We start from the raw sequence: 13,837 nt of genomic DNA, 5'->3' as shown, positions 1-13,837 counted from the left end.
CGGTTTTTAAAAATCTACTAATCTCTCAATAGATATGGTGACAGGAGGTCAAATGCTCATACTAAAAAGGCATTACTGGCCTCAGAATTCAAACACTATCAAGGATCACTGGCGATCTGAGCAAGCCTGTTAATACCCAAAGAATACAATATCTGCCTCCTGGTTTTCAAATATTGCACATGCTCACACCATCTAATCCACTTTATTCAAACCCACCTTCATTCTTTAATCTGTTTATCTTGAAGTCAGGCTACACTGTGCTTTTCCAATAAGTAATTTCTCCACACTTAGGTAAAATCCTAACACTGCAATAATTAGCCCTTAATTATATAACAGACCTAGCCATTCATCAACAGGTTGAAATTCAGGAAGTTTGCAATTCTTCAATCAGTTTTATTTAACCATTTAAGTAATGCATTATGATTAAAATGTATTATTATATCTGAACAAACTCTCAACCTTAAACTAAAATTCATTTTCTATCAATCATGCTGTAACAAGGAATTCCAAAATGATATGAAATGAAAGCATCTATTTAAAAAACAGACTTTGATTTAACTATGTTCTCAAAATATAGAATAGGGTGCCTATCTAGTTATCCTCTGAATTACCCATTATTTTAAGTATTCAACTTTCAATTATCTATTGGAATTTTTAATAGAAGGTCAGCATAAATCCTTGGACTGTAACTCCATATTCCTAATAAATAAAAATAAATCTAATCCAAGTAAAATATGCACATTAGGAATATAAATATGCCACAATTGCTAAAAAAATAAGCTTATGATGTACATAAGAAAATAAGCAAATGTGACTTCTGGATTATCTATTTTTCTAAGTTACCTATTATACTCTTTTTTTTCACCATAAATAGATATCACATATTATTTGAGACAAGTTAGAGAAGCCAATAGTAATTTTTTTAACAAAAGTTTACAGTCTGTCACAATCAACCTGCAAAACTGGTTTCATCTTACTAGGTATTAATCGTGTTCTGTATATTTTGTTTATTAGCCTTTAAATTAGAAATAACTTTGCTCTAATAGGTTAAGCAAATCCACAATAAAAAGGCTACATTTTTTAGCAGAAAAAGAAATGATCTGAACAGAAATTTTCACCAGATTTCTCTCTTTCACAGAAATTGGTGAGACCTGAGAAGGTAGGAAAGGAGAAATGACAAGCTAGCAAAAGATGTATTAATGTCCCTTTCTCTGTTGAATAATCTACTTCATTTGTTTTTACTTCTTTAAAATAATCCTCATTATTACCAAAACAACATCTATGAGTATTGTTCCCTTAATGCAAATTCCTTGAGGAAAGCAGCCTCTTAAAAATAAATAAATAAATAAATAAATAGATAGATAGATAGATAGATAGATAGATAGATAGATAGATAGATATATCTATATATATATTTGTGTGTGTGTGTGTGAAATATTTAACGTGTTGGCACATGCATTATTTAATCTCATCTCACAGAGCCTTATGAAAGATAGGGTTTAGCAGTCCCACTCTGTACCACCACCACCATTTATGTGTGCTCCCATGCACAATGTCTAGGCAATAAAGATTTAAAAAATAAGTAGCATGAGTGGTAAATCAACAATAGATATAGATGCCAACCAAATGGGAGGAGGGGCTCTGAGAAATATCAGACTCTCCTGGCAGAGAAAGCCAGCCCTTTGCCCAAGGACAGAGAGACAGTAACGAGCAAAACTGAAACCTGACTCTGCACTCTTCCCACTCCCCAACATCCAATGCAATGTTCTATTCCTGTAGACCATGATGTAGAACTACTGGATGACAATGACAGGTGAAAAAGTAACACTTCAGTCTTTCTTGTTCAACACAAAGCAGTAGATGGTTAAAGAGCCAAACTCAGACGAAGCCATTTGAAGTCTATCAAAACTCTAGTCATTCTATAATTTCTTCACAAACTAATGTATTCACTTTTTCTGCCAATTCATCTGAATAGTATAGAAATACTAGGACAAAAGGGTGCTAATAAGATGGAATAGTATAAAACGTACATTATCTACTACAATGTGCTTAGCAACCCAGATATTCTGATGCTTTCATTACTTAAAATTTTCAAATAACTTACATGGAACATGTTTGTATATAGACATATACACATGCACACAGGCACATCCCATGCAAAAAGGGAAATCATATGTAACTATTCTAATTTGAAATGGCATCTGTATGTTGATTCAAGTTTAAGGTTATATTTCAAAGCATTATACTTTGAAAGCCATGAAAGCCACAATCGAGAAGTTTCATATTTACCTTAATCATGCTGTTTATTCCTTTCTCTTATTCAATATTGAGTATGTAAATTCTTTAAGTCCAATAAATCAAAGTACTTTCCACTCAGTGCCTTCAACTTCTGCTTGACTACCCTTTATGACCTTACAATTAGTCTCTGGATATTAAAATGCATACGCACGGTGAAGATTGTGACTTCAAAGGATTTTAGGTCATAAGTTGCTCTATCAAATGGGAACAGAATGAAAAGCCACTCCGAAAAGTGATCTATGGTAATAAAAAATTTATACTTTAAAATGTCTGCACCAACTAATAGAAATATTTATTAGGTGCATCATAACTTTCGAGTGAAGTCTCAGATTTCAGTTTGATGAGTCTCACTACACTGAAGGTTAACAACTGTACCATCTTTATACTGAATAATGACATCAAGCTTCTTGCCTTATTGCTACATTTTAAAATCACCAATGGCAACGTATAAAACTACTACATAATACGCTCAAGTTATTGGCACTTAAAATGTTGAATCTCTTCTTTTAATTCTTAGTCTTCAATAATTTTTCCTTTGCTGATTATGTTTTAGATACCGTTTTGCCAAATATGCTATTCCTCACAAATATGCCACTTCTCTACACTATCATAATTGACTTTAACAATATACTAGGATTCCTATTTTTATTTACAGATAGTAAATTCATTTTTGAAAGCCAAATTTAAATCCACATCAACAAAAACTAATGAAAAATTATATAATATACGTTTTGAAGAAGAAAAATTGGTTACCATATGTATAATTTCTGAATGGTGGTGGCAGTCTCGTCCTTAAAGGGATATCTATAAGAGAAAGACTGTTTTATTACAAAATATTCAAATAGACATTCACAGTATATACATTGTCTTTTGGTTCTGTTCTCCTGTATCTACAGACTAAGTTACCTTAAAAGACCTGATAGAACACAAAATGAAGCTAACACACCATCACAATACAAGGGTCATCTAAAACAATGAAACCATCAATAAGACACTGAGCTATCATTAACTAAGAATTCAGTAACACCATTAAAAGAACTGGTATTTTATTAAATACAATAGTACCTATGTACATTTGAAATATGTAATATGCATGTGTGAGGCATTATTTATTTTCTATACAGTTGATATCTGTTTAGCATATGAATCTGAAAATCCCTTGATGGTCTTTGGCCACTAGTGGGAACCAATGATCTGGAACAGTCTTATCACTCTTATCAAAATTCAGATAAAATGCAAAATAACTCCTTCACTCAGCAAAGAAAACAAAACAATACAGAGTAAGCATTCTTTTTAAAACGTATTGCAAATACAAGTATTAATTTTAATTAATAACATATTATGGTATAATCCCTACAGAGAGCAGTTTGGTAATATATATCAAAATTACATATGCATATATATATTCCTTGACCTAGTCATTCCACTTCAGGAATTTATCACAGAGATATACTCTGCACACACATACACACGTGTGTGTATGAAATTACATACACATGAGTACCAACAGCAGCACTATTCACAGTAGCAAATGCTTAGGAAAATCCACATCCTCCAATGAGGTACTTGTTAAATAAATTATAATACGTCCAAACAATGAAACCTATTTTTCAACCAAAAAAAAAAAAAAGAAAAAAGATGGATGCTCTCTACTAATATAAGATCTTCAAGATATATCAAGGGTAAAGAGGTTTAAGGAGATTATATTTAGTAATGGCTTTCTAGTAAAAAGGGGATAAAATAAGAATATATGTTTGAATTTGCATATACTTGTGTGGGGAAGGCATGGTTCACGGGTCAGACAGGGAACAGAAGTGGAAAAGGAGACTTTTCACTGTATTCCTTTTTATGTTTTGATCTTAAAACCACACGAATGGGCCAGCCCGTGGCTCACTTGGGAGAGTATGGTGCTGATAACACCAAGTCAAGGGTTAAGATCCCCTTACCAGTCATCTTTTAGGAAAAAAACAAAACAAAAAAACCCCCACATAAATGTGTTATTTAGTTAAGAAACCTAAACAAACAAACAAAAAAAAAACCCCATACATCTGATTTCTGAAATGTATTTTTTTAAGTATTCTGCCTTTTAGAGGTCAAATGTATACCAAAATTAAAATATAACATTTTCATTTATGTTACACACATCTGAAGTGCCTATTACCAGGTATTCCAGGAACAGGGAAAACAAGCAGTTACCAAGAGAAGTCCCTGCTCCTGAGAGCGCATGCTGCATGGTGAATTCTGTAGCACAGGGATGTTCACAGCCAGTGCTGTCGCTTTACAAGTGTGGCTTGCACACCAGAGTCACCCAACCCAGCACAAGTGGATCAGACTTGCAGTAGGCTGGTCCCAGGCGTAGATATTTAAACACAAAACAAAAACCTTCTGAGACGATTCTTAGTAAAACAAATTTACACAGGCCAGAGAGGTAATAACAGGTGAGTGAAGCAGGTCAAACTAGAGGGAGCTGAGAGACCCGAGGGCACATGACCCATCCAGAGGATGCTCTGCCATTCAGCTCTGATTGACCACAGTGCTGTAGGGATGTGGGCCTGGAGTGGCCACACCTGCAGATTTAAATGGCAATTCTAAAAGACTGGGTTTTTAGGTGAAATTCCCCAACTTTTAAAACACCATAAGCCAAAGGAAACCTTTCTGGAGGTGGGATTTGCCGACCAGGCACCAATTTGAACCCTCTGGCTTGGGCTCACCAGAGAACACCTACTTCATTTTATCCTTCTTGTTTCTCTCTCACTTACGACTTATGGGCCAAAGAAACATCTACTAAACAGAAAGGGGAATCAAATTCATTTAAGGTACTGCCATTTATATTTCCTGAATTAAGACAATAAAAACCCCTGAAGATGGCTTCATGAAGCTATCATCATTTAGAGACACCTACAATGGAAGAATTCAAATCAGTTTTAGGTACAGTATAGACTTGAGAAAAGAGACCATGACCAAGACAAATACAAGCACCTTTTCTCTTCCTTCTCCTAGATTTCAACTTAAGTGTCACCTCCACAAAGCGGCCTCCCCTGCCAACCTTACCTAAAGGAGAGGTCTCCTCTGACAGTTTCCTTCACAACATTTTCTACAATTACTGTTTTGTTTCTTTACTTATTTTTGTCTGTATTCCCTATTAACTCATAAATTCCTTTAGATTAAGACATGATGGGCTGTCTTCTTAAAACCTAGGACAGTGTCCAGCACATAACAGGTTAACAAATACTGGTTCCGTGAGGGCAGGGACCACAGCCAATTTTCTTCATTGTGATGTCAACAGCTAAAATAGTGCGTGGTACGTGGCATGTGCTCAAAAATATTCATGAATGAGTAAGTATAATTTAATCCCTTCAACTGGCAGTCGAGAACACTGAGGCTCAGGAAGGAAGCTGGTCAGCTCAAGGTGTCACGAGCTGGGATGAGAGCTCTGACTGCCATTCTGCTGTACTGAGGAGGCTGAGAACTAAAGCGGTTATCTTCTGCGGTGGCAGAAAGACAGACCAGATAACTCATTCTGGTGAGATAAGTGTGTTAGTGGAAATACACATAAAAACACTTGAGAAGGAAGAGAAAAAGAATAAACACCCTACTTATGCAAAAGGCCATTTTGCACTACTACAAATAAAGCTACAAATATTCATATGTGGACATTTACTGTCATTTCTTGCAGACATATTCTTTCATTCCACCAAGAAAAGGAATGGCTGGATCGTATGTATGGCAGATATACATATAACTTTTAAGAAATTGCCAAATCATCTTCCAAAGTGGTTGTGACTTTTCACATTCCCATTATTAGTGTATGAGAGTTCCAGTTCCTCTACATCCTAGCCAAAACCTGCTATGGTCAGTCTAATTTTAGCCATTCTAGTGGGTATGTTTTGCAATCTCATTGTGGTTTTAATTTGCATTTCACTAAACACTAACCATGAGTGTTACTTAATGTGCTTATTTGCCATCCATATATCTTCCTTGGTGAAGTGTTTGTTCAAATCTTTTGCCCACTTTTTAATTGGGTTATAGGTCTTATTACTGAGTTATAAGAGGCTTTTTTTTCCCAATTATTATTATTATTCTAGATACAAGTTCCTTGTTTGATATATGTTCTACAAATATCTTCTCCACATCTTTGGTTTGTCTTTTCGTTTTCTTAACAGTGCATTTTGAAAGGTGAGTTTTTAATTTTGCTGAACCCCAACTGACTTTTTTATTTGTTGTTTGTACTTATTGTGCTGTATTTAAGAAATTTTTACCAAAATCAAAGTCTCTAAGATTTTTTCCTGCGTTTTCTTCTAGATGTTTTATAATTTGAGCTTTTACATTTAGGTCTTAGCCAATTTTGAGTTATTTTTGTATACAGTAGGAGATAAGAGTTGAAGTTCATTTATTTGCATGGCTATCAAATTGCCTTAGTATCTTTTTTGGAAAGATTACCCCTTCCTCAAAAATGCCTTGGGCAAAAATCAATTGAACACGTGTCTATTTCTGGACTCTGTTAATACATGTCTATCTATATACCAGTATCACACATGCTGTATTGATTACTGTAGCTATATAGGATTAAGTCACAAAATCAGGTAGCATGATTCCCTCAACTTTCTTCTTTTTGTGAGTTGTTTTGACTATTTGTCTTTTGTCTTAACCTTTTAAATTTTAGAATAAGCTTGATATTATCTGAAAGGCCAAAAAAAGCCTGTTGATATTCTGATTGAGACCAGAATCTGTTCAACATTTTGAGGAGACATGGCATCATAAGAGTATTGAGTTAGAAAACTCAATGTGATCCATGAACACAGTTTATCTTTCCATTTATTTAGGTCTTTTTAAATTTCTCACAGTGATGTTTACAGTTTTCAGTGTAAAAGCCTTACATATCTATCAAAGGTATCCTAAATATTTCATGTTTTTGATGCTGCCATAAATTTTTTTTCAGTTTGCAACTATCATATATTGCTAGTAACTGGAAATACAATTGATTTGTATATAATGATCTTGTATCCGACAAACTTGCTAAGTTCAGCTTATTAGTTCTGGTAGCATTTTTTATAGATTTTGTAGGATTTTCTAGATAGACAATCATGTTGCATGTGAATAATGACAGTGTTACTTCTTCCTTTCTAATAGGGATGCCTTTTATTTCTTTTTCTTGATTTAATGAACTAGCTAGAACTCCAGGGCAATGTTGAATAGATGTGATGAAGAGCAGACACCCCGCCTGGTTCCTAATCTTAGGAGAAAAGTACTCAGTCTTTTACCGTTAAGTATGATGTTAGGTGTCAGTTTTTCATAAATACCCTTAATCAGGTAGAGGAAGTTCCTTTCTAACCTAGTGTGCCAAGAGTGTTTAGCAGGAATGGATTTTGTATTTTGTCTTCCTCTATTAAAATAATCATATGGTTTTCTTTTCTTAATCAATACATTGATATGATGAATTACACAGTTTTTTTTAATGGAGCCAGCCATGCAAACCCCACAGGGTCGTGATGCATTATCCTTTTAAATATTGTTGTATTTGATTTGCTAAAATTTGGTTAAGAATTTTTACATGCCTAGGGCTGGCCGGTTGGCTCAGTTGGTTAGAGTGTGGTGTTGGTAACACTAACGTCAAGGGTTCAGATACCTATACTGGCCAGACGCCACCCTCCCCAACCAAAAACAAAGAATTTTTACATCCCAATTCATGATGGATACTGACTGGTTAGTAGCTTTATTTTCTTCTAGTGACATTTTTTGATTTTGGTATCTGAGTAAAAATGGCCTCAGAGAATGAGCTGAGAAACATCCCCTCCTCTTTAATTTTCTGGAAAAATTTCCATAGAATTGGGATTATTTCTCCTCTATTATACAGCAGATTTATTAGTGAAGCCATCTCGGCCTGGAGTTTTCTTTGTGAAAATGTGTTTTAACTACAATTCATTTTAAAATACAGAATTGTTCAGGTTATTTATTTCTTCTTTACTGAGTTTCGGCAGTTTGGGTCTTTCAAGGAATTTGTCCACATATCTAGGATAACGTATTGACTGGTATGAAATTGTTAAAAATATTCCCTTATTATTCTTTTAATATCTGTAGAGAATCTGTAGTGATGTAACAACTCTCACTCTTGATACTAATAACTTGTATATTTTCTCTCTCTCTCTCTTTTTTTTTTCCCTTATCGGTCCAGCTAGGGCTTCCTCAATTTTATTGATCTCAAAGAACCAACTTAGGCTGTTATTGATTTTCTCTATGGTTTACTCTATTTCCTGCTGTGATCTTTATTATACCTTTTATTCTGCTTATTTTGGATTTAATTTGCTTTTCTGTTTCTATGTAAAGGCTGAAATTATTGATTGATTCTATGTAAAGGCTCAAATTTCTTTTCTTTTTTAATTTAAGCTCTCTCTCTCTTTTTTTTTTTTTGCAGCTGGCTGGTATGGGGATTCAAACACTTGACCTTGGGGTTCTCACTCTAACCAACTGAACTAACTGGGCAGCCTCTAATTTAGGCATATTAGTACTATAAACTTTCTTCTAAGTACATGCATCACAAATTACATATTACATGCATTTCAAAATACACAATATTGAAACATTGTATATTCATTCTCATTCAGTTCAATATACTTTCCCTTTTGATCTATGCTTTGACCCAAATATTTGGGAATTTTCCAGGTATCTTTCTGTTATTAATCGCTGATCTAATTCCACTGCAGCCAGACCACAGACATTGTATGAGTCAAATCATTTTAAATCTATTGAAACTTGTTTGATAGCTCTGAATACGTTCCCTTGATAAATGTTCCATGTGCACTAGAAATGAATGTGTATATTCTGCTGTTGTTGGATGCAGGCTTCTATAAATGTCAATTTGGTCGATTTGGTTGGTAGTGTTGTTCAGGTTCTCTGTATCCTTACTGATTTTCTGTCTACTTGCTCTATCCATCCATTTCTCCTTGCAGTTCTATGACAGTTTTGACTTCATGTGGGGTTTTTTTTACTGAAACATAATTGATTATATATATCTGTGGGGTACAGAGTTGACTATTAGTATTTGTATACCATATGTGATGATCAAGTTAGGATAGTTGTCATATTCGTTATTATAAAACGTACTCATTCTTTGTGTTCATTAACCAATTTCTCCCCAACGCCCCTTCTGTCCCCTTTTCCCCCTCTAACAACAGAACTGCTTGTTTACTCCTTCTGAAAGTTCAATGTATTATTGTTTGTTGTCTCTTTTTTTCTTTCTTTCTTTCTTTCTTTATTTTTTAGCTCACTTATGAGTAAGGACATGCGGTATTTCTCTTTCTGTACCTTGCTAATATCACTTTACATAATTTTCCCCAAGTTTATCCATGTTGCTGCTAATGGCACAACTTCATTCATTTTTATGGCTGAGTAGTATTCCATTGTGTACATATACCACATATTCCTTATCCAGTCATCCATCAATAGACATATAGGTTGGTGCCATATCTAGGATACTGTAAATAGAGCTGCGATAACCATAGGAGTACAGGTATCCTTTCTACATGATGATTTCCATTCCTTTGAGTATGTACCCACTAGTGGGATTGCTGGATCATACGGTAGTATCTCTAGTTGTTTGAGAAACTTCCATACTGCTTTCCATAAAGGCTTCACTAATTTACAGTCCCACCCACAGTACAGAAGGATTCCCCTTTCTCCGCATCCTTGCCAGCATTTGTCACGCTCTGTCTTTTTGGTAATAGCCAGTCTACCTGAGGGGAGATGATATCTCAATGTGGTTTTGATTTTCATTTCCTGATGATTAGTGATGTTGAGCATTTTTTCATATACCTATTGGCCATGTGTATGTCTTCCTCTGAGAAATGTCTATTCAGTTCCTTTCCCCATTTTTCAATAAGATTATTTGTTTTTTGGTTTTTTTTTTACTGTTGAGTTCCTTGTATATTCTGGATATTAACCCCTAGTCAGATGCATAGTTTGCAAATATTTTCTCCCATTCTATAGGTTTTTTCACCCATTGATTGTTTCCTTCACTGTGCAGAAGCTATTTAGTTTTATATAATCTCATTTGTTTATTTTTCCTTTTGTTGCCTGTGCTTTTGGTGTCTTATTCATAAGTCTTTGCCCAGTCCTACATCCTGAAGTGTTCTCCCTAGGTTTTCTTCTAGGAGTTTTACAGTTTCTGTTCAGGATTGCTTTGGCTTTGGGGGATCTTTTGTTGTTCCATATGAATGTTAGGATTGTTTTTTCTATTTCTGTGAAGAATATCATTAGTCATTTGATGGAGATTGCATTGAATCTGTAGACCTACAAATCATTGCTGACAAAATTAAAGAGGACACAAAAAGATGGAAAGACATTCCATGCTCATGGATTGGAAGAACTAATGTTGTGAAAATGTCCATACTACCCAAAGCAATCTACAGAATTCATGTATTTTAAAGCTCTAATGCTGGGCACATCAACATTTAGAATCATTACGTCCTCTTAATTCACTGATGCCTTTGTCATTCGAAATAACTTTTTTTATCCCTAGTAATATTCTTTGCTCTAAAACCTAATTCATCTGATACTAATGCAGTCACTCTACCTTTCTTTTGATTCATAGTATAACTTTTTCATCCTTTTTCCTTTAACTGATTTTACCTTTATATTTAAAGTGCATTTCTTGTAGGCGGTATATAATTGAAACTTCCTGTTGTATGTCTGTCATTTAATTGGGGTATTTACATTTACATTTAATATGAATAATAATATTACTGGGTTTAGTATGATTAATAACCATTTACATTTAATATGATTAATATTTACATTTAATATGATTAATAATATTACTGGGTTTAAATATTGCTATTTGTTTTTTATTTGTTCATCTGTTCTTTATTTCTTCTTTCTACCTTCCTTTAGATTGACTATTTGATAATTTTTTATGACTCCATTTCATCCTTTTTGTTGGCTTATCAGCTGTAATTCTTAGATTTTGTATGTGTGTGTGTGTTTGTGTGTGTGTTTGTGGCAGGATTGCTTTCAGGTTTGTAGCAAACATCTTTAATTAATCACTCTACATCCATGTGATACTATAATAGTTCACAGACAATAGAATAATCTTCCATTTCTCTCCTCCTAGCCTTTGTGCTATTGCTGTAAATTTTCCACAAACCCCACAACCCACTGTTAACTGTTTTCTTTAGATGGTCAAATATCTTTTTAAAAAAATAATTTTTAAATAAGAAAAAAAAAGTATTTTTATATTTATCCACATGTTTACCATTTCCAGGACTCTACATTTTTGTGTGTGCATCCAGATTTCTATCTAGTATCATTTTCCTTATGTCTAAAGAAAGTCTTCCAGCATTTCTTACAGTGCAGGTCTCCTGGTGATAGACCCTTTCAGCCTTTTTATGTCTGAAAACGTCTTTATTTTGCCTTCTTTTCTGAAAGATGGGTATAGAATCCTAGTTTGACTTTTTACTTTTAACTACTTTAAAGAATTTGTTCCACTATCTTCTTTCTGGCATGTACTGATTCTGATGAGAAGTCTGATATCATTTTTATCTTTGTTCCTTTTTATGTAATGTATTCTTTTTTCTTGGCTATCTTTAAGGTTTTCTCTTTATTATCAGTTATAAGCAATTTGATTATGGTATGCCATGGTGTAGCTTTTTTCACGTTTCTTTTGCTCTTGATTTGTTGAACGGTTTGGGTTTGTTGAACTGCTTAGATATGTGGGTTTATAGTTTTTATAACATTTAGAAATTTTTCAACCATTATTTCTTCAAATATGTCTTTTGTTCCCTGGTCCCTGCTCCTCTCCTTTGTAGCTTCCAAATGCATGCATATTTGGCTACTGGAAGCAGCCCCAAACCTCCCTACTGCTCTATTTATTTTTCAGTCTTTTTTCTTATTGTGTTTCATTTTAGATCATTTTTGTTGCTATGTTTTCAAGTTGACTAATCTTTTCTTCAGCAGCACCCAATCTGCATATTAACCCTATCCCGTGTATATCCACTCTCACAATGTATATTTCATTTCTAGAAGCTCAATTTGGGTCTTTTTTTATAACTTCCATCACTAGCATGCTCAATCTTTCCTCTACCTTCTTAAACACTTGCAATACAGGGATAACTGCTTCATTGTCCTTGTCTACTAATCCTAAAATCTGCAATATTTCTGGCTTGGTTTCAAATGATTGAATTTTTCTGCTCATTATGGGTCATATTTTCTTGCTTCTTTGTATGCCTGTTAAGTCCTGATTTGATGCAGGACACTGAATTTTATCTTGTTGGGTGCTGGATATTTTTATATTCCTATAAACTCTCTTGAGTTAAATTACTTGCGAACAATTTGATCCTTTTGAGTTTTGCTTTTGAAATTTCTTAGGAGGGACCAGGGAAAAATTTAGTCTAGGGCTAATTTTGCCCTCCTACTGAAGCAATTCCCTTCTGGGTACTCTGCCTGATAAACTGTGAAAAACAAGGTTTCCACTCCAACTAGTGGGAATAAAAACTATTCCCAGCTGTGTATGAGCTCTGAGCATTTTGCCTTGTGCTACTTTTAGATGGATCTTTCCCAGGCTTCCAGTAGTTTCCTTACATGCTTGCAGTGATTCATATTCAACTGAAGACTCACACTCTGCACATCTTCGAAGATGCTCTGCAAATCTTCAGAGCTCTATCTTTGTACAGCCCTCTCTATTCCAGTACTCTGCCCTGTGAACTTTCCAGGCTCCACTCCAGACTGCCAGCTCTGACTCCTAAACACATGGAACCCACCAGGCTTTACCTGGATTTCCCCTCCCTGCTCTGTGGCCTGGAAGGTGACACAACCACAGGGGTCACCTTATTTGTTTCCCCTTATCCCAGGGATCACTGTCTTGCGCTGTGTACTGTCCAGTATCTGAAAACCATTGTTTCATATATTTTGATTAGTTTTTTAGTTGTTTCAAGTAGAAGAGTAAGTCTGGTCCCCTGTTATATCATCTTGGCTGAAAGAAAAGTCTATGAAATACCTATTATATTTTGGAAACTATTTCCCACTTGTTACTGAATTTTCATTTCATTTCATGTTTTCTTACCTTTGCACTTAACTTTGGGACCTAATGAAACTCTTACAGAAGAATCTAAGATTGCAAAATGCTGCAAAAATCAATTTAATATTTAATCATTGGAAAGGAAAGTTCAGAAGAAAGTAACCGCTAACTTTACTCATACATTTAGGTATCCATAAAAGGCATCAGTGCAAAAATAAATTACTAGAAAAATAAGGCAACTTAATATATATACTGCTGGCAATTAGAATGCCACAAAGGGGTCTGAAATGTTAAAACAAATTTCCATACAAAAATCAATAAGTCTGGAAAAGTATTAAAATACCAATGGATAATAAAATAATTATTTACCTCATAGTAAAACCTCATAGATCCAAAACTAGAAGTGGTACAACTTATAATAAATTATTAGATGCTGGATCTACATTTGAAGACTTTTAGGAAAACACAAACACCTAAGGTTAGAAAAAGGAATTAGCTAATTCAATGACTTAATCTGTATGGGCAAAGAAT

General features: G+C 34.3%; 1 protein-coding gene across 3 annotated transcripts in view; it reads right to left on the bottom strand.

Moving 5' to 3' along the window:
* The window catches only part of C1H2orf76 (chromosome 1 C2orf76 homolog), a 65,654-nt gene that overhangs the window by 14,074 nt on the left and 37,743 nt on the right, over positions 1–13,837 (bottom strand). For all 3 annotated transcript variants that reach the window (XM_063113717.1, XM_063113707.1, XM_063113726.1), the window contains exon 4: positions 3,052–3,102. In XM_063113717.1, coding sequence (XP_062969787.1) covers positions 3,052–3,102 — 51 coding nt within the window. The remainder of the gene's footprint in view (positions 1–3,051; positions 3,103–13,837) is intronic.

This window comes from Cynocephalus volans, chromosome 1 (genome assembly GCF_027409185.1).
Source record: "Cynocephalus volans isolate mCynVol1 chromosome 1, mCynVol1.pri, whole genome shotgun sequence".
In the NCBI taxonomy this organism is placed as follows: domain Eukaryota; kingdom Metazoa; phylum Chordata; class Mammalia; order Dermoptera; family Cynocephalidae; genus Cynocephalus; species Cynocephalus volans.
This window is presented reverse-complemented; position numbering and strand designations above follow the sequence as displayed.